This window comes from Crinia signifera, chromosome 6 (genome assembly GCF_055691185.1).
Source record: "Crinia signifera chromosome 6, ASM5569118v1, whole genome shotgun sequence".
NCBI lineage: Eukaryota > Metazoa > Chordata > Amphibia > Anura > Myobatrachidae > Crinia > Crinia signifera.
Genome location: NC_139222.1, coordinates 142,250,968 through 142,275,888, shown reverse-complemented (window position 1 = coordinate 142,275,888; position 24,921 = coordinate 142,250,968). Strand labels below are relative to the sequence as shown.

The window sequence follows — 24,921 nt, the reverse complement described above, 5'->3', positions numbered from 1 at the left end:
GGACATTCCCCATAATCTGTTCATGCAATATAACAGAGGATATTGCTAGCAGGATGAATGCTGTGGAATTGCCCCTGCAGCCACCTAGGTGCCGGCACCCCCAGCTGCACAAGATGTCGCTGGGTACACATGATATCCAGTGTATACCCAGCTGTACAGTGGGTACACAAAGTAGCCAGTAATCATTGTACCACCTGCTGACTCAGGAAACCAATGCTCCTTACTGAGGGGCCTATTTATCTGGTCAATCACTGAGAACCCCTGTTTCTGCATGTGCTTTTCTTTACATTCGGGTCATTTTGGTCCCTAGCATCACGCCCAGAGTGCAATGCAAATAGGATTATTGCTAAGTGAGGCCATATATAGAGTGACAAATACAGGATGGGATGTAATGGAGTCCGAAATCGACAGATGTACGGGATTCCAAACGACCTCCTAAAAAAAAAAAAAAAAAAACCATCCAAGGCATATCTGGCATTCCTTCCCCAGAAAGGTGGGCAAATCTCCCGGACATCACCCCTTTCCCCACCCAACTTACAGAGCAAAAGTGGGTGGTCTATGGTGTTGCACTTCATGCGTCATTGCAACACCACCCCTTGCTATAGAATGCATGTTTCGTGCCTCCACGTCCCCTGCACAACACATCCTGCGCAAGCCGCATCCCCTATTGCAGCCCTCCTCTGTGCAAACTGTGTATACAGTTGCTTTCTGAGAATGTTGCAGTGCAAACTCGCGCAAGATGCATTATGCAAACTGGCCTACAACTCACTCACTAGCCGTATACAGCTATGCAAACTAGCCTACAACTGTACCAGCCGTATTTCAGCATACGGTCAATATTTATGGGCTACACTAAGGGTTTAAAATTAGCGGGCTGCACGAATTGTTTAAAGTTAGTGAGAAAGGTGTGTGTGTGTGTGTGTGTGTGTGTGTGTTTTATATTCTGTTCTCGCATTCTCAAATTAACCAATTTCTGTGTATATTTGCAAATTTTAGTGATTAGCAATTATGTTTTGATGCAGAGTATACAACGTATTTACATTGTGCTTTCATATACAGATAAAAACGATAATGAGATAGCAGCAGATGACTTTCTTGATAGATACAACAGTACAGCGGAGGTGGTGTGGAATGACTATACAGAGGCTTCATGGGCCTACAACACAAACATCACAGATTACAACAACAAAATAATGGTGAGGAGGGAACCTCTAGCTTTTTACAGTAATTACTAATACTTTGTATAGCAATAACGTTTACGTTGTTAAATTTTTATTTGGCATTCTGGAGTGTGAGATCTTCATTGTAATCTGTAGGTTTTTGCGGTGCCTTCCATAAACTCTTTTTTGTGGGGGGGGGGGGGAAGAAATGAAGAGGTGGATTTAATGAAGTGGAAATAAAACTTAAGTACAAATTACTGTCTAGTTACAAAACTTCAGGATTAGCTAAGAAACGCCATTTGGTTATGGCCAAAATTAGTACTAAACCTGATCTTTTCATCTGAGGGGGTTATCCAGTAAATCATCATAGGTAATTGCTTTGCTGTGGGCTATCCTATTGGCTTATTGCTGATTGCTTCACCTGCTTCAGGTAGGTTAAACAAAATCCCTGCTACGTGCCTGCTTTTTGGGCTGTGCCAGTGAATACACACAGGTTTCATTGAACCTGTGTGTATGCGCACTTGAGTTCTAACTGGATATCCCTTTAAAAAATGTTGGTGAAATATTGGAAGAAACCTCCAGTTTTTCTCTCCTAATTGTTTTATCTTGTGTAATTGGATAACCCCCTACTGTAGGCTTTAAAAATAAATCCTGTTTTTATTTTGATACCTGAATGTCTTATTTCGTATATAACTTTTTGTTTTTCAACCAATAGTTGAAACATGGAAACTATGAAATGGGTTTTTATGAATACCATCCCTATTTTTATTTTATTTTTTTTTAATGATGTGCTACAAATGTTCCAAAGCCTGATCACTAAAAGTCCTTTCCTTTCTCTATCATGTGACCACCTGACTGCATCTTGACAGGCTGGCTGAGATTAAGAGATTTGTTTTTATTTTTCTTCTAAAAGGAACATTTATTTAATCCCAGAAGCTTCTCAAATGATTAATTACTTCTTAAGGAGATCAAATGTATTTGGGAGAATTTAAATTGTACACATTTTCCACTGCCTTGGGTTATTGCCTGGTGTAGTTCGTTACAGCTCGATGTGAATGGGTCACTGAAAAATGATCTTGGTCCAGTTACCTGGGAGTCAAACTTTGGTAGCTACCAGGATCAAACGTAAAGTACCCATATAGCCTGCTGTGTAAATGGGAGTGTATTATGTAATCTCCAAGAGCTGGCAGATCAAAAACCCAAGTCCATCCTGTAGTGTGAACATGATTCAAGCCTTTATTCAAGCATAAACTTTGTCCACAAAAAATATGGGTTGGACCAGGGTATTTAAACAAAGAGTTTTATTTTAACTGCGGCCATATGAAGCAAGTTTGTATAGATTACCCATGTGCCTTAATATCCTTTACAGTTGGAAAAGACCTTAGTAATGAGCAACCACACACTGCAGTATGGGTTAGAAGCAAGGACCTTTGATTACAGCGACTTCCAGAACCCAGAGACACAGCGGCTGCTGAAAAAGCTAAGTGATATTGACAAGGCTGCACTGTCCGAAGAAGACCAGAAAAAGGTAAGACTGGATGGAAAGCAGAAGTGCTGAAAATGCACTTCTTTCTCTATAGAGAACCTCTTTAAATATTGACTAAATATACTGTAAACTATACAACCAGAATCCCACCCAGAGGAGTCTTGAAATGAAAGTGCGATCACTTTAGACCTTTACATGGCAACAATTTTAGAAAAACCATTGTACACTGTTGGGCTGACTGCTCTGCAAGGTGGCCTGTTCTGCAGACAGATGTGCATGTTTTAAACTTTTGACTTCCCCCATTACAGCCCTTTAAAAGAATAGAGCGGAGCAGCCTGATCCCAAAGCTTAGCTCTCAAAGTGAAGAACATTCATTGTGGCGCACTCATTGAAATGTAACCAAGCCATTGGTTTAATGCTTTAGAACTCAAATATTGCATATGAAAGTATAACCATCGTGTATCAGATGGTAGACCTTTTGTTGGCCACAGCAATATTCTATATTCACGTAATGTCAATAGTTCCAATGATTTGATATGGGCTGTATAGTTTTGGACAAATATGGACTACTACTGTGCTCAGTGCTGGGGATGAGGAGAATTATTTTTCATTTGACAGTTAAGTGTTTCTCTATTTTAATTTCAGTACAACCAAATTGTCTCTGAAATGGAAACAATCTACAGCAAGGCCACAGTGTGTAAAGACAGCAAGTGTATGCCTCTAGACCCAGGTGTGTATTAATGAATAATGTATATGACTCCTTAGTGTAAACGAAATGCTATTTGAAAAAAAAGGGGTAGTGTAAGTTATGATTGCAATGTAAAGGGCCACTAAGCTGAACTTGGCCTGGGTGCCGAGTGACATGGTCAAATACTATGCAAAGGAGAATATTTGTTCACCTGAACCAGGCCTTTCCCATAAGCCTGGGACTTCGGTGCCCACCGCCACACTTCCCCCTCAGTGCCTATGGCCACAAATAAAGAGGTAGTCATAGCTAGGCATTTTGATGCCTTGTGGCAGAGTTTACACCGACGCCCTTGCCTCCAACAACGATGAACAATTATAGCATGCTGAAGGCACATCCCAAAAAGGTGTGGTTTTGCTCTGTAAGGATGTAGCCAGAAATGGTACCCATTAATTTAAATTACACCACAAAGTAGCTCAAAATTATTCACATTACACGACACAAGTCACACAGTAGTATCCATTATACAAGTTATGCCACACATTGAAGCCCCATATGCATTTTTCCACACAGAATAACTTTCTAATCATGTTATATAACCCTATACTACATGGTAGTAAGCCTTATTCGCATTAAGTTACACAGTAATGATACATATACAAAGTAAATAACAGTTACACTTTTTCAAAACACTAGTCCTGCTGCAAGGTTAGGTCTAGAGAGAAAGTGGATGGGAGAATTTTACAATTCAACGAATTAAGAGCAATACATTATTAATAGCTTAATTCTAACATCCCCGTATACCTAAGCCTGATCTAGCAGGACTAGAAGCTCCTGCATTTCTGATATGGATATAATTTACAGCACTTCTTACATAAACAAATCTCTTGCATACATAAATATAAAAACATTGCTCTGTTTCATTATAATATAAGCAGTATGCAAATAAATGTGTCCATACACCTTTCCTCACTAATCCTAGTACATAGAATACTATAAGCAAACTAAGATGCAAAATGTATAAGAAAAAATAACACTATCTAGGGTAAAAAGGCAAAATGCACTCCCATAGAAACATAGAATTTGACGGCAGATAAGAACAACTTGGTCCATCTAGTCTGCCCCTTTTTTAAACATGTTACCTCAAACCATCATTGATCCTTATTGTTGTGTAAGGATATCAATATGCTTATCCCAAGCATGTTTAAATTGTTCTACTGTATTTGCCTCTACCACCTCTGACTGGAGGCTATTCCACTTACCCACTACTCTTTCTGTGAAGTAATTCTTCCTCGCATTTCCCCTGAATCTTCCTCCCTCTAGTTTCAGTGCATGTCCTCGTGTTCTGCTGCTCCTCTTCCTGTGAAGAATGTCTCCCACCTGTACCTTGTTAAAACCCTTAATATATTTGAAAGTTTCTATCCTGTCCCCCCTTTCCCTTCTCTGCCATAACTATACATATTAAGATCTTTTAGTCTTTCCCGGTACGTTTTGTGATGTAGGCCATGCACCATTTTTAGTTGCCCTTCTTTGTACAGTCTCTAATGTATTTATATCCTTCTGGAGATATGGCCTCCAGAACTATACACAGTACTCTAGATGAGGTTGTACTAATGATCTTTACAGTGGTATACTTTCTTTCTACTGCTGATACCACTCCCTATGCAACTAAGCATCTGAGAGAGGTATCAGCAGTAGAAAGAAAGAAGTAATTATGCCACTGTATAGTTGATTGGTACAACCTCATCTACAATTCACATTACGTTTAAACTCCTACCATTTCCTTTTCTACAAAAAGTAGAGTACCTTGTAGGCTATAAGTTAAGTAAGGCTGACTACACTATAAGCAAAGTATGGCTATGTACACAATGGCCAATGGTAAGGGTTATGCACAATGTTCTGCATACATACCAATATGTCTGGCCAGCAGACTTCATTTGGAAAGGTCCAAACAAATGTGATTTCTTGTTGAATGCGTTATGCAGACCATATATTATTGGTCAGTTGGAGGCTCATTCATACCCCCATCTACAATAAGGACGTGATAGATCTTTGACGGAGTGTATATTGAGCAAGGGTCCTAAAGCACTATGGGCCTTATTCTAGTTCACTCTTTCTGACAAAGTCCTTCTTAGATGGACAAAGCCATGTGCACTGCAGGTGGGGCAGATGTTAATTGTGCAGAGAGAATTAGATTTGGGTGGGGTTTTACTTCAAAGTGAGATCTATTGCAGTGTAAAAAATAAAGCAGCCAGTATTTACCCTGCACAGAAACAAAATAACTCGCCCAAATCGAATTCTCTCTGCACATTTTACATCTGCCCCCCTGCAGTCCACATGGTTTTGTCCATCTAAGAAGGATTTTGTCAGAGTGAACTAGAATAAGGCCCTATGTCTCAATGAATTACTGCATATAATCCCTTAGTCTGTCAAACTGCAAGTGGGTGGAGAGAGTAATCAGGTGTAAAGTTCTTGACATCATCCCTCTATTTTGTTTCTAAAGATCTCACCGAGCTCCTGGCAAAATCACGGGACTATGATGAACTGTTGTTTGCCTGGAAAGGATGGCGGGATGCTTCAGGCAAAAAAATGCGTGACCTTTACAAGTCTTATGTGGAGCTGGGCAATAAGGCAGCATTAATGAATGGTAAGAGAATGAAAATGTAGGTAATTAAGGCTGGTTCATCCAGAATATTTCTGCGAGTACAGATACAAGCCAATGCTCTCGAGTCTACTATTACATATTTGTGAAGTATTTGCATAAGGATTCAAGCATTACCCTCTATCCATGTCTTTCCTTGTCACTCAAAGTACTGTCAACAATTAAAGGAGTCCAGCTTATCCTTCAGCAAATATGGAGGGTACCTAACCCACACCATCACTGTACCTGTTGCCTAATGCTGGAAGGCCGACAGCCATTCTCTGAGCTCTTAACATTTAGCAGGCAATAGAAGCCCTTAGGGCATGGGTCCTCAAACTGCGGCCCTCCAGATGTTGTGAAACTACAAATCCCAGTTTTAACACTCCCTTATAGTAAAACTGTGGCAAGGCATGCTGGGATTTGTAGTTTCACAACATCTGGAGGGCCGCAGTTTGAGGACCCGTGCCTTAGGGGGTGATTCTGATCACCATGCTCCCCTGCATGTATGCACAGGGGAGCGATGGTGGGCATTTAAACCACATGCAAAGCTGTGCCTGTGGACCTGAATTAGGTCCAAAATCTAGGCCATTGTGCTTTATGCAGTGTACACACCTGGGCAATGATGCAGAGATGGTCATATATACAAGTTTAGAGGTGAATGTATGAATATGTTAGACTTGCTACATATTGGACTGCTTCAAATGCTTGCTAATTACTTGTAAAATGCAAATGCATAGGCGTATATGGCCATTTTACTCTGCATCAGCCAGCCCCATGTGTCTTCACTATAGGCCTTCTTGATACAACTGTATTTGCAGTTTGCTTTCATTTCTAATGCCCCCTGTAGAACACACACCTAGCCGCACATCTTTTCATGAAGCTAGGCATAAAGATACAAGCCTGTAATATAGTAGGCACTGGTTTTAAGGCATGAAGAATGAACCTTATCTCTCTCCTGCAGTCCTCCAGTCTTACTCATTGGCCACTTTCCTGGTTTAAGGTGTGCACACACAAGATTCTTTCGATGATATGCATGAGAACAACTTAATTGTAATGTCCTTTTCATGCATATAGTCTAGCGCTAGGGTAGCCAACCCTAGTCCTCGAGAGCGACCAACAGTGCATGTTTTGCAGGTCTCCTCACAGAATCACAAGTGAGCTAATTCTAATTAGCTCCATCTGTATCTTTTAAAATGTGTCAGTGATTAATGAGTGCAGCTGTGCAGCAGCTAGGTTGTCTGGAAAATGTGAACTGTTGGTAGCTATCGAGGGCTAGGGTTGGCTACCACTGGTCTAGTGTGTATGCACTATGGGGGTGATTCTAATTGGGTAATTCTAAGAAAGCTTTGCAGCTTACAGAGTTCTTGTGATGCCGCCCCAGCAAATACACCCCCCCCCCCCCCCCCGGCTGACGTTTCCCCTCGCAACCATGCAGGGGGATGTTATGAAGACGCATCCGATCGCATGTGCCCGCAGCAGGAAAAATCATTTGGATGGTTGCCATCTAATGAGTGGAGACTAACTTATATTTGCGTGCGCCAGGATGAAGACATGTGATGCCAGCCGTCCACATCCCGGCAGACATCCTGACCGAATTCCCATGGGAACGCCCATGAAATGCTAGGTGTTCCCGTAGCCCAGCGCTGTCACCGCCCCTGTCCCTACCTACCGGCTGCGAATGGGCCGGTGATATTGTAAATCATTGAGGCCGTTCAGTCAGTATTTTTTTTTAAATATGGCTAATTTTATCTCTGGTCTCCCTCACTATTTACTCTTCCAGCTCATGCTGACAATGGGGCATACTGGAGATCATGGTATGAGACTGCAACTTTGGAAACTGATGTAGAAAATCTTTATCATGAGCTACAGCCACTCTACCTCAAACTACATGCCTACGTGCGCCGGGCTCTTTACAAGAAATATGGAGACCAGAAGGTCAACCTCAAAGGGCCCATTCCTGCCCATCTGCTTGGTAAGAGATCATGCTGTATCTGTGTCACATGCTGTAGTGTTCTTTAAAAAATTTAAAGTAAAGCGAGTGCAGCATATCCTTTTACTACAAATATAAACACAAATAAAGTCAATGGGGACAATTCAACTGTGTGACAACACATCTCCTGTCTCAAGTGACAGAAGATAGAGGGGCATTACACAGGCCAGTTGCTGGGCGCAACTTGAAAAGTGCCATTGCGTTGCCCAAACAAGCCACTTTTTGCTCATTTAAGCTAATCAGCGTGGGTTCCTGCAAACTGAAGTACAGTATATCTCTCCGTAGCTCAATGCCCAAAATGGAGCAACAATTGAGTTGCTTTGTTGGGCTCCATATAATGTCAGCTTTGGGGAGAAACCATTGAATTTGTCCAATGATATCCTTAGTTAAAAGGCTTTCTTATTGTAAGTGTTGCCCGCATAATGGCTACCTCCCAATATCTGCAGTTGGTGGTAGAATTAGCGTTCTGACTGGGTGCCTGGTTATTTTAATGTTTTTAACGTTTTTCTACAGCAAAAATAAACCCACAAAGGCTAATATTGCTGTTTTACATTTCTTACAAATGAAAGAAGACCTGTGCTTGAAAAGAAAAAAAAAAATATTTATCAAATAATAAATAGGAGGTTCATAGTATTTATTTTATTTAAAAAAGAAAGATAAAAATGTCAACATTAATACACACTGTCACTGTACCTAGTCGACCGATTTTCTCCAGGTACCTCAATCTGAGAATCGCCACCAGAGACTTAGGAATTTCCCAGCACCTGCGAATGCTAAAACTGGTAAACTAACTGCAACCAGCAAAAGGAAAATAAAAATTAATAAAAATATGGATAACAGATATTCCTTTTGTCATTTATCTGTATCCAGGCTTACCAGTTACATAACTCATTTACGTAGCGTTCGGCCTTACTAGCACACAGAATACTAACATACAGTAAAATTAATTATCTTTTAATTCGATCAAAACATACCAAGTTATGATTACGAAACAATTACAAACAGACAGGAAATACTATACATAGAAATCTGATAAAGGGAATAATGTCAGAACCTTACACGTACTTAGGAGTCTGTTGTGGGGGACTGCACAAAAACATGGTCCCTTCTTGCTAATTACCCAAGAAGTCATGCTCAGTCCCAGTGATAAGGACAGATATCCTTGTAACAATATCTATACCTTGTCACCCTTGAATGGTTGTATGACTAGCCAGGAAGTTTAGTGGCTTGCTTACCTGCACATGTCAAATTCCTATATATATCAAGGTTTAGAACCCCCTGGTTTGGTAATCTCATCAGGAAGACAGAATTTACTCTCTCCCCTGGCCTGGATACATTAAGGTCAAGCACCGAACACAGCATGTCAACAATTTTGTCCAAACCATCTAGGTCACATCTAAGATGAAAAAATAGAAGATATAACATTTATAATACACACAATGGGAGACCTATAATTTTGGGATCCGATCATGTGATGAATCCTGACACAAACATTTATAGGAATTGCAAAATGATGCAGAGTCATTCATTAATTCTGTTAGTATTGGGCCAAATTTGCATGCAATTGATATAAAATAATGGATCCAATTATGGCCAGAATTAATGATTTTCTGTATTTCCTCAATTGACTGCTGCTTGTTTTTCTTAACCTACAAGTTAATTGGTAGATCACCTATAAGCGCACTATCATTCTATTCCCATTTCTTACAAATGTATGCAAATTCATATTTTACTTTTTTATTTTTAGGCAACATGTGGGCACAGTCCTGGTCCAATATATATGATCTTCTTGTACCATATCCTAATGCAGCACAGGTTGATGCCACACCAGCAATGTTGAGTAAGGTGGGTGTCTGTCAGGTTGGTTTAGTGTATTGTAGTAGGTCGGTATAATATTATATGGACCTCACTGTTCATATAAGAGATCCAAATAGTGCGAATGAAATAACTTGTTAGATGAAGTAGTTAAAATACTTATGCTTTATGGCCAGCTGGTGATCATCAGCCTGTCTTGGTGATGAGCCTATTTTATGTGGAGGCCTGCAGTTTCATCCACCCTATTGTTAATCTGGCCCTGATTTTGTGTGTGTGTGTGTGTGTGTGTGTGTGTGTATGTGTATGTATATATATATATATATATATATATATATATATATATATATATATATATATATATATATTCCACACTTATGTATTCCGAAAAAATGTCAAGGCTGATAGCACTTAGACAGTTAGCTAACAGTCTACATCATTAGGTCAGAGTATCCAATACCGGATTTACACTGTTATTCTGTTTGGCCGTCCTAAGAAAGCATGACCAAATATTTTATAAAGAAAAGAACGTAACCATTGTTTTTGGTTTGTTCACTTTTAAACTCCAAGGCCATAGAAATGAAATCTGATATTTATAGAATGTATCCTTACTTACCTGTTAGACACTAGAATTTTGACTTCTTCTTTATTATGTCTGCTAGAAATGGACAGCCAAGAATATGTTTGAGGAATCGGACAGGTTTTTTACCTCTCTAGGACTCATCCCCATGCCTCAAGAATTCTGGGATAAATCTATGATTGAGAAGCCAGTTGGCCGAGATGTGGTTTGTCATGCTTCTGCCTGGGATTTCTACAACCGGAAAGACTTTAGGTATAGAAAATGATTGGTAATGTAATATGCCAGAAATCTGCTGGAAGACCCAATTCTTATCAGTAGCATGTATAAACATATGTTTGTAATACTTCCAAGGAACATTGAGACAGTCTACCAAGTTGTGGTTATTGGATGTATTAAAGGAATAAATCACAGCTTTAAGTTTGTTCATCCAAATTTGTGGTTACATTTTAAAGTACATCTGGTATACATTTCTAATGAATAATGTATTTTATAGGTGTTTGGAATGTGGCCTATAATTTTTTTTAGTTTTCCTTTAAAAAGCAGTGAAATGAGTTTACATTTATATAAACATGTACAAAATACAGTGGTGAACTTACAATGGACTCACCAAAATACACTAAATTTATATACTGAAATGCACTTGTAGGGTGAAATTTAATAGGATGAGAGAATCAAAGTGAGAGATTTGGCAAGAAATCTCCAGTTTTCTTAAAGCGGCAATCATTTACACATTTACACAAAATGAAACTGGTTTTGCCGTGTAAATGATTGGCGCTTTAAAAAAAATCATGGAGTTTCTTGCCAAATCTCTATTTCTTAATCTCTCATCCTATTAACCCCTTAAATGGTAATCCCAATAATTTTCCGTGCTGTGCCTCAGTGTCCAGTCTGGCAAGCCCGGAAAAATCCCGGGATTGTTTAGAGCCGTGCAACGCTGCTGAGTTCAATCACTGAACTCAGGCAGCTTCAGCGCTACCTGGCTCCCTCTCCTCTACCGTGCCTCTTCCTCCCCTCCGGCTTTTTTATGAAAGTCTCCGGTGCCGACTACTGACATACCGGGTGCAGGGCTAGGCAGTACAGAGGCGGAACTACCATTGGTACAGCAGGTGCATTGCACCAGGGCCCCTGAGGACTAAAGGGCCCACTTTTGTGTAGCATATTGTGAACTTGGGTTGGAGTGGAGGAGGGGGGCCAAAATTCTTTTTTTTTTTTTTTGCACCTGGGCCAAATGGATTCAGTATGAAATCCCGACCGCCGAAATCCCGACAATGGGGGGACGTGGATCGCCCCCCCCCCCCCCCCCCCTTGCGGGCTCGATGCGCTCGCCATGCAGCGGGCCCGGTGCCTCACTACGCTCGGCACACTAATTTGTTCTCCCTCCGAGGGTGTCATGGACACCCACGGAGGGAGAAAGTGTCAGGATTTCGTCGGTCGGGATTCTGAACGCCGGGATCCTGAACGCCGGGATTTTAACTGCATCCCGGCCAAATACTCACAAGTTCCGCCACTGAGGCAGTAGCTGGTATAGTGTCTAGGCAGTGGGGCTGGAATAGCTGCCCGGTCCGGGGGAATGGGAGCGTGGTGGTTTTTTTTGTTTTTGTTAGGTAGCACCCCCCCCCCAAACAATAACTTGCCCAGTGGGGAGCACTACCTTTAAAAAAAAAAAAAAAAAAACTGAAGGGGTTACATTTCCCCATAGTGTTTGAGCATGTGATAATTTAGTGGCCATAAGTCTTTAATATCGTCGTACTACACTTTTTTTTTTTCTTTTAGCTACTAGCTATCTTATTTACCATGTTTCTGGGGGAGACTGTGTATCAGTCTCATACAGCTTGGGAACCAATGTCTAAAATCCATCTAACTACAGTATGTAAAATATCCCTGCCTGTCACGTATATGAAGAGAATGGCACAGAGATAGACTAACATTGTGCTGATATTCTTGATGGTCCTTTTAAAACCCATTTCACGTAATGACTATTTTTAATCTAGAATATATTTTTGTAGCATGCAGAAGAAATGATTGCCATACCAAAAAGATGAATGGCACTTACCAGATATTCTTGTAGACTAAATTATTTTCATGGCTCGAGATTTCAAAGTAACTGGAAATACCAATATATAAATTGCAAAATAAGGACATTTATGACTTAGGAGCTACTTAATGATTATGGGCAGTGGCTTTATAGATTATGGCTATGCTAGGTAAATGTTTGCTAAATCATGGTGTTTTTTTTAAATCCCAATAAGATTTAAAATTTTATTAAATAGCTCTAAACAACATATCTGGTTTTTAATTTTTATTTTTAGGATTAAACAGTGTACTGTAGTCAACATGGATGACCTTATCACAGTTCATCATGAGATGGGACATGTTCAGTATTTCCTGCAGTACAAAGACCTACCAGTTACATTTCGGGAAGGTGCTAATCCTGGGTTCCATGAGGCTATCGGGGATGTATTGGCTCTGTCTGTGTCCACACCAAAGCATCTCCACAGTATTGGACTTCTGGAAAAAGTAGAGGACAATGCAGGTATAAATTGGGTCAAATTGGCGCCTGTGATCGGAGATCAATGTCACATGTTCAATGTTTTCTATTGCATTTGGTTCAAAAGAAATGTTAACTGGAAACTAGAGGAACAGCTTTCCCGGTGATCATGCGGGAGCGAGCAGCAGCGCTCACCGGTCATCGCCGGGCCATACACACTGGGCGGCTTTGAGCTGATAGCCGCGCCCAGTGTGTATGGGCCTTAAGATGTCTCCTTGTGATGGGATGAATTTGACCGCTTTGAAGATTTACTATAGCGGTTACCTTGTCATTTTCCCCCTGAATTGCTTTTCTACTTTACTTGATAATCTTGTCAACATTTCTTAAACTGCAGAGCGATAACACCCCTATCTAGCACCACAACATACCAAGTTGCATTACATTGGGAAAGTCCTGTTGCCTTCTCTATTGCGAAATGATTTTCAATCTTTGGATGTGTAACCTTTAATTTAGAGGTAAAATAGGTAGTCCTGATAACATCCACCATTCACCATGGTGTACAGTAAAAAGTGTTCGTGCTAGCAGCTGGTATTAATCTGGAACAGTAAAGTAATATAAAATACCTTTGTCTATTTAAACATCTAAGGTAGCTTACAATAGAAATGAAAATTATGATTTGTAGAAAAGAAAATACCATTCTTTATATTTGTCAAGTTGCAGCCACGATAAGCTATTTAAAAGTGGTGCAGATAAGTGTAAATTACCTAATTTAAAATATAATCTTTATAGTGTATTGGGAGTAATCAGCTTTGTAAATGGCCAAAGCATGCAGTAGAACACATCTGAACGAACAGCTGGGTTACTTGCATATCTAATGGAAAACATGCCTGTAATTTAAAGGGAAATGTTTAAAGGCATGTGAGGTTTGCTAACAAATAGTGGATGAATAAGGGAAACAAACAGAACCTGTTACATACAGTAAGCAACTATCTATAAACAGGAACTGTATATTATGTCAACATTCAAAATGTATACATGTCTTGACAGACGTAGTTGTAACAATGTTGACATGTTCAAAATGTCAACATACAGTAATCAGAATGTCATTAATAACAACAACCATGTCGGCATAACATTCTGAATATTGACAAAGTAGACTGTCTGGTGGTTGTAGTGGTGTTCTGTCCCTAACACTGGGTTTAATTTAGACCTGATCGCAAAGCACCTTTTTTTTTTTCTGTAATGGACAAAACCATGTGCTCTGCAGGTACAGATGTAACTGGTGCGGAGAGCGTTTTGGGTGGGGGGTGTTCAAACTGGGATCTAAATAAATAGCCGTGTAAAAATAAAGCAGCCAGTATTTACCCTGCACAGAAACAAAGTAACTAACCCAAATCTGAAGCTGGCCATACATCAGAACCACCATCCCAGTCACTATTTCCCTTGTGTGTGTAATATGACATAAGATCTATGGTAAGATCTGTAACCCCAGCATACTGCTTGTTAGCAGCATCTTCATATCATGGGTGGTGGTGTGGTTGATTCACTAGGCTGCGAATTTGCAGCCCTGCGAGTCCATCAAACCCCATCCGCCCCCCTCGCAGCGTGTGTGTTGGCACGCACTTGCTGCGAATGGATGTTTAACATAAATATCCATTCACAGGCTGCGAGGGAAACCCCCACGTCATTCGATGATTGCGAAGGTGCACACAAATAAGTGACTCTGAAGTCACTGACATATGCATGGATGCTCGGGAGCAAGTGGGCGGGCAGCTGACATTCGGTGATGTCAGCTGTCCGCACTCGCGTCATCAGGGCATTTGCATGAGAACGCCCATGAAACAATGGGCATTCCCATATGTAAATGGCCCAGCCCCACACCCCTCCATGCCTCCCGTCTGCAATGGTGGGTGCGTACAATTTGTTCACCTTGGCCACACGCACCCTGCATCTGCAAATGTGCAAAAATGTGTCTGCGCATGAGCAGACTTGAAACATCAGCACTGTGCAAACGAAGGCGCCGATGTGAGCGGACCGGACCTAAGTCCCAAGTGTGCAGTACATAAGATCACACAATTCCTCTCCCGACCCGCGGGCCCACTCCTTGGATTGTAATTGTACCAAAACACCTCACAATGTGTACACACACTGCATTGTACGAGCCATCAAAATCGGACATTTAGGCCTGAAATCGTTCAGATGTATATATCCAGCTTAACTCTGTCTGCACATGTTACATTTTTGATCAGGTCTGAATTAGGATCACTGTCTTAAAATCAACGTTTCAGTTAGGTTTAATGCTGACGCATTGTGGACATTCTGACTGCATACACCGAAAATAGATTCAGAATTTTTGTACGTACAGTATTTCTTCCATTTTGTAATGGAAGGAGCTTTGATGTACCCCGGATTATATTTTAGGTCAGATGTTGCCTAAGATTTAGTGTGAAAGTTACTCTGAGCATTAAATCCTCACTGACCTCTGGGGAAAGGCCACCTTAACCTGCTGCATTATTTGTATAGACCAGGCCCTGATCCTTTTAACTATCTGTCTACTATTACTACAGTATGCTGGGAAAGCAGACTTGCTTTGGGAGTCTTTAATCATGGTCTATATTCCACACTTTTTTTAAAAATATACTCTATATAATATGTACTATAATTTCACCCTTTATAAGCTTCCTGGGTCTACATACCTCCCAACTGTCCCGCTCATCGCGGGAACATCCCAGGTTTTTGCGATGTGCCTGCAGTGTCTATTCTTGCTGGCAGAGGGGCAGGGGGATGGCCAGCAGCTTACAGAGCTGCTGGGCATGGCCCCCACAGCTGCAAAAAATGGGGGCATGGCCTCGCGGCAGCCCAGTGAGTATAGACCATGCCCCCTTTTTACACTGCAATATAGATATGCATTTGAAGTCCAAACACCGCCCAAATCTAATGCTGGGTACACACCATAACGATTTGGCTTTAATCCCTCCAATTTCGGTACAATCTCGACCAATTGTATGTAAATTTGGCATGTTTTAGATCTGTATCCGATGTGCGTCCCCGCTGGTCATTTGTTTTTTTTGCAGATCCTACCTGCTGCAGTCAATATTTGAAAACGATCCTTTCAACTGGGTACAGATGGGAATCTGTTCGGATGCAGATCGTGCATCCATCAAATAGTCGTCTTACGATCATGATTGTTCTGTTGTGTACCTAGCATAACTCGCTTTGCACATGTTACATCTGCCCCACCTGCAGTACACATGGTTTTGTCCATTAGAGAATTTGCTTTTGCAAGTGAACCAGAATCTGGCCCATTGTCATTTCTGCTGGTCACCGGCACACACACACCTACCAGGCCACCTCTGTGCCTTCAAATAGAGTGTGAGATTAGAAGTTTTATAAGACAAACTTTTTCTTTTCTCTCTAGAGAGTGATATTAATTACCTTATGAGTGTTGCACTGGATAAAATTGCCTTCCTACCCTTTGGATATCTGATGGACCAGTGGCGGTGGAAGGTGTTTGATGGAAGAATACCAGATACAGAGTATAACCAGGAATGGTGGAATCTCAGGTCTGTTTAATAAAATAGGACGCCATTAAAAAAGTTTGTCTGTGTGTGTTTGTATGGGATGCGGTCATCTATTAGAATGAACTTTAGGTCTACAGTCATTAGGTCGACCCCACTAGGTCGACTGGCAGGAAGGACAATCTGACTTAAGGTCGACATGGGCCAAGGTCGACATGACTTAAGGTCGAATTTGCATAAAGGTCGACATGAGGAAGGTCGACTGGTCATAAGGTCGACATGGGTTTTTCACTGTTTTTTGAGCCGACATGTGCCGACAGGCGGTATTTCATGCCCTACCATCCACTAGGGCGTGGTGGGAGAATAAAATAGTGTGCCGAGCGCAGCGAGGCACCGTGCCCGAAGCATTGCGAGCGAAGCGAGCGATGCGAGGGTCCGATTCTCATTGCCAACGGTGTCCATGTCGACTGTGTCGACATTCGGATCAAAAAACAGTGAAAAACCCATGTCGACCTTCCTCATATCGACCTTTATGCAAATTCGACCTTAAGTCATGTCGACCTTGGCCCATGTCGACCTTAAGTCAGGTCGACCTTCCTGCCAGTTGACCTAGTGGGGTCGACCTAATGACTGTAGACCTAAATGCAGTCTGACGAATGATCCCATTCCGTTTGTATATATAATATTTCTATAGGTATAGAGCATATCTGAGTGAAAAATTAAATCTTACAATAATGTTTTTATAATGTATTCAGTTACCTTTTGTGCATTTTATAGTATGTTCTACTGATTTACTTATATATATATCCCTATCAATCCAGGCTAAAATATCAGGGTTTGTGTCCTCCAGTCCTGAGGTCTGAAGATGATTTTGATCCTGGAGCAAAATTCCATATTCCAGCCAGTGTCCCATACATCAGGTAACAAAATGGCTGTCAAGGATTCAAAGCAACATATAAAGTATTAGTAGGTTATGCCACTATAGATGCTTTCATTGAACACACTTTGAAAACTTATATTATACTTTTGGATAGGTTTGCTTACACGATAAACTGATTTTGTTTTTTTTAATTAGAAATTTTCAAAGTATTAGTCTCAGTTGTTACATCTAACTCCATAATTCTTCTAATTGCTTAGTTAGAAATATCATCAATGTGATGAAGTCCACAGTTCTCATCACAAGATGGCTGCAGTGGCCCAGAGTTTGAAGATCCAGTCCTAATGTTATGTCATTAAACCAATTAATGCTGTAATACAAAAGCACTATTACAAAACTGCAAGTCAGGGCTTAAAGTTGTCCTTGAGAGGTGGTGGAACTCCTTTTCCCCCATCACGCACTCTCTACTACCCCATCCACACACAAACAGCCTCCACCACTCAGGTGACCTCCTTTGACTTCCAGTTGAGGCTTTATCCATGTGGGGAACCTGGTGGTAGCGGAGTGACAAGTGCATATAATTAGTCATGGTGGGGGAGCTGGTGCAGACACTGCTGCAGAGCAGTTCCTGGCTAGAGGTACTACTGTACACATGATATCTGTCCTTCTCCTTTTGGTGTGTGTGAGGTGCTGGCGAGAGGGTGCCGTGGCGGGCGTACAAGGCTCTGGGGAGCGCTGCTGTGGGTGGGCAGTTCTGGCCCACTTAAACCCCTGCTTGTAGTTCTGAAACCTAGATTACCACATCTTGGTTTCCGTTGGGAATTTACGTGTTCTTTTTTCTTTTAAGGTACTTCATCAGTTTTGTGATTCAGTTCCAGTTTCATGAGGCTCTGTGCAAAGCCGCAAATCAGAATGGACCTCTGCATACATGTGATATATATCAGTCCAAAGAAGCAGGAAAATTGCTTGGGTGAGAAATAAGCTGATATCTTATTCAGGTTTTCGTTTTTCTCCTTTTTGTATACGCTTTAAATTTGTACTTTGTATCTCATTCTGCTTTTCTATCGGTTTTACATTTTCAAGATTTCCAGATTAACTGATTTAACCTGGAAAATATCATTTTTCCACAGCCTGGAATCTGCTTGTAATACTGCATTCAGTCATATGTAATTTAAATGCAATCAATTTGACAATGATACACAGGGGCAAAAAATTATTACTTATTCTGAAACTTTCCATTTAAAATGTATATTTTATTGATATTAGATGATTCTTTATGAAGGCAAATCCCAGGTTGTTTCTTTCAATCCTAGGATTCATGATTATACAGTAGGTGCCACCTGTCTGAGTTGACAGACAGAGATTGCACCCAGAAATCATGTAATCCCATGGCACAAACCTTGGCTAGCTGGATATACTTAAATCCCACGGGTCCAGGAAGTAGCAGCTGTGCATAGATGGCAGTATTTACCTGGAGGAGTGAGCATAAAGAGGTCACTGGAATGGAGCCAGGAACTAAAAGGAATGGGACCATCAGTAGAGTTGTGTTGGGAACAGTTCCAAAATTGATGCCTTGGCTTCATCTTCAATGTAGGCCCAATGGAAGACCGGTGGCAAAAAGCTAGAAGCTCATGAGCCTGTTACTTGAGTAGAAGGGCAAGTACCAAAAGTAGCAATATATAGACTGATGTACTGTGTAGAAGGGCAACAAGCCCTCACACAGTCCTGGATATATGTGTCCAGTCACATCATTGCTGAGTTTGGCAGATTTTTATAGCACAGCTGTGCATACAGGAGAGTAAATGATGACTTCTACCTATGGTTTAATTATGTACTTGCTAGGTTGGCGTGATGGGAAGATGTACAACAAGAATCTTTGTAGAACATGGCTTGTAAATGGCTATACTGTTTCTTTCATTAAATGTAATCTGGAATGGTAACCCTATCTTGCATCTCAAATTATACTTATTTTACAACCTTATGTTTTCACAAGTAAGTTTTTCTGGTACTTGTTTCCTAGAACGGCCACAATTGGGGGTAATCGTGTACCTTAACTTAAGGTACACGATTACCCCCGATGGACCCGATTTCCTTTTAAATCAGGTTCATTTTGCCGGCCAAGGAAAAATCGGGTCCATCGCGTCGGTCGGGTGCATTAACATGGCACGCGACGCGACCGACGCGATGCACCCGATTTTGCCATAGGGTTCAATGTTAAAATATTTTTAACATTGTAATCGGGAAAAAATGGGAAATGGGCCAATATGGCCCATTTCTCATTGTATATGCCCCCCCCCCATTGTGAACGTCACCCCACGATTGACCAACTTCACAGGTATACGCGTCCCCTTGCAGGGCTCGCCACACTTTATATTCTCAACTCCACGCCGACATGGATAGTAGGGGTATGAAAAGGTCAGAGGACGCGTACCGCCGCCCCTCGCGGGCTTGCCACGCTTCGGGTTGGCGTCAATCGTGGGGTGCCGGGGTTAAAATTGGGGTCTGGGGAGAATTTTACATTGAATCCAATGTAAAATAGGGTCCCAGGGACTCTATTCACATTTCAATCAATGTAAAAATCGGGACCATCGCATCGGTTGCATCGCATGCGATCGATGCGACCGACCCGATCAACATCGGTGTGGCCGTTCTAGGAAACAAGTACCGTTTTTCTTTACATTAATGGCCATCCTGTTAACATATCTATTTGGTTACATGAAAAACTTCTATTAAGAGACAAGATAATGCCCCTTTCCCACTGCAGATCTTAAATGGTATATTGCCGTTTTTTTCCCCTTTCTAAACGTTTAAGGCTGCAGTGGTAAAGCCAGAGTTGATTTACCGGTTAAAGATAACCGGTATTTCAACACGGTTAAAAAGCAGAGTCCTACACGCTTCAAAGCTGTTTTTTAGGCAGTGGGAATGCCTCTTAAACGGTATTTAAGATCCTACACTAGTTTTCCCCCTCCCCTGGTACCTGTCCTGCCCCCATTCCCCCCCCCCCCCGTACCTGCCAGCTGGTACCCTCGTTTCCCCCCCCTGCCCTGGTACCTTGCAGCTGGTACCTTGCATCCGGGCAGCATGGTAGGCAGAGTACGGGCAGCATGGTAGGCAGCGGGCATTGAAGGGCTCCTAGTCGGCAGGTCCCAGACTGATTGCTGAAAGCATCATGCAGGAGGAGGCTGGTGCACAGACAGCGGGGCCACTGGGGATCCGGCAGCGCGGTCTGTGCTCAGGAGGAGGACGCGGAGGAATGTCCATTAGGAGATTGTCATTTCATCGGCGGGGGTTTCCTGCCACGAATGGGAAATAGCAAAGCCGTTCATTAAATATGTGCATATGTAATGAGCCGCTTATTAAATATGTGCATATTTAATGAACATCTCCGCTATTTACCATTCGCGGCAGGGACCCCCGTAGATGAAATGACAATTTCCTAATGGAACTTCATCTGCGTCCTCCTCCTGAGCACGGACTGCGCTGCCCGGATACCCAGTGCCCCGGCTGTCTGTGCACCAGCCTCCTCCTGCATGATGCTTTCAGCAATCAGTCTGGGACCTGCCGACTAGGAGCCCTTGAATACCCTCTGCCTACCATGCTGCCCGGATGCAAGGTGGGGGAGGGGGTACCAGGGCAGGGGGGGAAGCGAGGGTACCAGCTGGCAGGTACGGGGGGAGGGGGGGCAGGACAGGTACCAGGGGACACTAGGGATTTAAACGGTATTACTGCAGTGTGAATGGTACTTAAACGTTATTTAAATCGGTAATCTACTGCAATGTGAAAGCGAATACAGTTTTAAATAGTTTAAAAATACCGGTTCTTTAAACGGATTGGCAGTGGGAAAGCAGCACTACTCTACATACCGCTTTTAGATGTAATGCGTAGATCTATGGATGGTTATCATATAACATTTATTTAACTATGCATGCTTTAAAAATTATATACTTTTTATTATATAAAACTTATATCCATTTTTTCAGAGATGCCATGAAATTGGGCAATAGCAAACCTTGGCCAGATGTCATGGAAGCAATCACTGGGCAGCGGAATATGTCAGCTCATGCCCTTCTTGAATATTTTAAGCCTCTTATCAACTGGCTGGATGAGCAAAATACTAAAAATGGCGAAACTATTGGATGGCCAGAGTACAACTGGACTCCAGGTGGGTATGCTGCAATAATACTGTATACAGTATGTTAGTAATATAAATAAAAGTTATTGAAACTATGTCTCAGGATATACTCAAAATGACTAGTCTCATTAACTTGCATGTGTATATATGGGGTATTACAATGGAATTCCACCAAAGCAATGTACTGTCCTGCAGTAGTACCTTTTGTAAACACCAGGTAATCTATATAATATAGTCTCTACCCTCGAAAACCCCTGACCATGCGGAACTCGCCTAAGTTAAACGTTTAATGTAGCTTAGTCATAGCTCCAATACTCTATATTCAGACACATGGATGCATTTTCCCTAAAGCAGAATAAACTTTGTAAAAAGACGAATCTGCACTGTTGAAAACAGATTGGCCAGTTCTTAGCCAAACGTATTTTCCAACCATCGGAACATTTCTGACAGTCTAAGATTGAATAATAGGTTTTGTCAAAATGTGCCAATATTCCCAACTGTCAGAAATATCGACACACACATTGAATACTAAAACTTCTAAATATCAAGTGGAGATGTTGCCCATAACAATCTGATTTTCTCTATCGCATCCTAGAAAATGATCGACCTAATCTGAGACTGCATCGGATTGGGTAGTATGGGCAACATCATATCGGTTTTCTTTAGTGAATTTACCTCCCGTTAAGTTTCAGATTTTATTTTCCTTCAGTTTCCAGCACTAGTTATAAGAGGAATAAATTATACCAACAACTGTGCTGGTACTGCGTACCATCAGAAAATCTGACTTGGTCCTGAAACTGCTGGTCATTTATTTTTTTCTCTTAATAAGAAAGTATGACTTACAGACATGATCATGGTATTGGTGATAAATAGCATGTTATCAGAGACTGTCACACATAACAAAAGGAGGTAACGCAAGAATTGCAAGCATAGCCGTTTGTGAAAGCACCAATAAAAGAGTGGATATGGGTGGGGAGAAGGAAATGGATGTTAGATATGAAAAGAGGAGCCTAGGTCTCCTTTTAAATGTAAAACTTGTATCTCTTTACTTATTGTATACCAAACGTTACTGTTTCCTAGTTCCATCGGTTACCATTGAGCCATCAAGCAATGTAGACTTCCTGGGATTGTCCTTGAGCAAAGGGCAGGCATCAGCAGGAGCATGGGTCCTTTTGGCAATTGGCATAATCCTGGTTATAATTACCATCTTTTTGGGCGTCAAGTACTCAAAAACAAAGCGTAGGGCAAAGAAGTCCTCTTCTGAACTGGAGCTAAAATAATATGGAGCACGTCAAACTAGCAGAGTGCCCTTCGCAGCTAAAAGTCCTTCGCCAGCATTCCAAAAACTGGGAACACTCAGTGTATGAGTCGCATCAGGGGTAATCTTGTTGACTATGCAAAGAACTTCATCATTGGAAGAGCAATCCACTAGCGCCTTCAAAACCAAATTTTAAAGGATGTACTTTTACAGAGGTGCTGATGGGAAGGGAGGTTTGGGGCAAATGGTAAGACCAAATTTAATAATTGGTTTGTGATCAAAATAGTTTTTTTTTTTTTTTTCTTCAATGGGAGCAATAAAAATATTGTGTGTGGAAACCTTACAGTTTTGCTGGTTACAATTATTTGTAGACTTATTATTATTAATATTATCATTATCGATCGGTAAGGTGTTGCAGAACCGATAAAACAAAGACCTACAAGGTATAAAACAAAATGCATAAACGAAAACAAAGGTTAGTGAGGGCCCAGCAACAAGATAGCCAACATATGAAGTGTTAAACAAAACCTCTTAAATAAGCAGATTGGTACAATTGGCATGGTGGCTTAGTATGGGAAGTAGTGAGAGCAGGTACAGTTTAACGTTTGGAAGTCTTGGAGAGCGTTTGTTATGAATATTTGTTCAGCCAGTACCAAATCAATCTATCAAATCAACTAGGAGCTAATGAAAGTCCTGAATTAGGTGACAGGGCATTATGCCTCCCCTATATAACTAATTTCTACCAACCTTTATGAGCTTTGTTTTTAGTTCATCTAACTGAGGTTGAAAGGTGGTGCTGTGCATATTCCATATTGGTTCCCATAGGGACACTTCAAACACTAGCCAAGGTGGTCACTGCACCTAGTACGGTGCATGTGTGGTGCCATCTTGTCATTGTTAGGGTGCCACAGTGACAAACAAACATGTTCCACTTGGCATCAGGTAAGATCCTGCAACTTCTGCATCTGCGCTGCCAGAAAGCCACTATACAGAAACAGGTGCCACTTGCATCTGCAGCACTACCCAGGTACAGGCTAGTGACCTATATGATTTCCATGCTACTTGTCTGTGTATGCGTTGATGTGAGTACAGCTGCATCTTCACATTTCTACTTTTAATAAACCACTACACTTGGTAAGTACTGTGCTGCTTGTTGTCTCAGGGCTTCTGCTGGTATGTACATACACTCTGCCATACCACCGCCACCTGTATATACATATTCCAACAGCATGGTGGTCTCCTCTGTTAGCAGCTGTAAGGTACGATACCATTTTTAGATAGTACTTAAGCTCAACTACTATCCATGATTGCTCAGTTTCACTTGTTTTAAAGCTTTGTCTTTAGTTTTTCTCCATTTATTTATAAACTTTTTGGCACTGTGCTGAGCTTGAGTGAGGGGTGTGTGACTCCATCTGTCCTGACAGCTGTGAAGGAATGAACTTAGAAAGGTGATGAAGTGGGCTGTATGTCTAGGCACACAAGGGTATTCTAAGTTTAATAAAATAAATGTGTCTCTGACATGTTATTGGATTAGGGGTACGGTTCAGTGCCAAGTCTTCTTGTGAACACAGCAAGAGCAAGTGGCCAGCAATCCCAAAGATCTGTAATCATGAAAGGACATCTGCTAGCTTTGACACTAAATCCCAGTCTACCATATAAAACACATGCTTTTGCTAAGTGAGCAAATCAGTTATTCACAGAAGTTGTCAAAGGATTTTTTTATTTTTATCATTTGCACGTTTGTGACCACAATGCAAACTCTTCAACATTTTACCCGGATTATATACTGTAAATAGCTGGAGTATGTATTGCGGTGTCACTTCCTAGGTCATCCTGTTTGTGTTAGAGATGAGCAGTTTGAATTCTGAACTGCTTATCACTAAAACATTCAGTGGTAATCCGTGTCGACCCGAGCTGTGGCTCAGGTGTTCCTGCCAGACTCTGATCACACTCCATGTTCCCGAAATCTGATTTTCACAAGACTTCTTCATTTTTATGTAAGGATCCGCAGTTGGGACTCGTTTTGTGTCAAGGCAATCTTCTGTGGGGCTGTGTTGTACTCTACTGAATTGCTCAGACTCTGGGCTCAGCTCAATAGTATTGTGGGGAACGCTGCTGTATGCTGCACTATACTTTGCGTGAATCAAAGGGCTTCTCGATGCATGTAGTTTGCATCATGTTCCCAGTTCAAAAACTGATTTTTGGGAAAAATAATTATCAACCAGCAGCATGTGGACAAAAAATGCCACTCTACAGTGCAAACAATATAGATTTTTCAAACACCAAAATCCACA

General features: G+C 41.4%; 1 protein-coding gene across 2 annotated transcripts in view; it reads left to right on the top strand.

The window, feature by feature from the left end:
* The window catches only part of ACE (angiotensin I converting enzyme), a 102,609-nt gene that overhangs the window by 42,150 nt on the left and 35,538 nt on the right, over positions 1–24,921 (top strand). Inside the window, exons 13-25 of one of the 2 annotated variants that reach the window (XM_083147479.1) lie at positions 1,060–1,196; positions 2,530–2,688; positions 3,292–3,376; positions 5,835–5,978; positions 7,753–7,944; positions 9,710–9,807; positions 10,437–10,606; positions 12,664–12,887; positions 16,261–16,405; positions 17,182–17,280; positions 18,085–18,207; positions 21,218–21,399; positions 22,450–22,970. In XM_083147479.1, the coding sequence (XP_083003605.1) occupies positions 1,060–1,196; positions 2,530–2,688; positions 3,292–3,376; positions 5,835–5,978; positions 7,753–7,944; positions 9,710–9,807; positions 10,437–10,606; positions 12,664–12,887; positions 16,261–16,405; positions 17,182–17,280; positions 18,085–18,207; positions 21,218–21,399; positions 22,450–22,649 (1,958 nt within the window). In that variant the 3' untranslated portion in view covers positions 22,650–22,970. Of the gene's footprint in view, positions 1–1,059; positions 1,197–2,529; positions 2,689–3,291; positions 3,377–5,834; positions 5,979–7,752; positions 7,945–9,709; positions 9,808–10,436; positions 10,607–12,663; positions 12,888–16,260; positions 16,406–17,181; positions 17,281–18,084; positions 18,208–21,217; positions 21,400–22,449; positions 22,971–24,921 lie in introns of those variants that run through there. The other variant, XM_083147480.1, reaches the window with a different exon arrangement.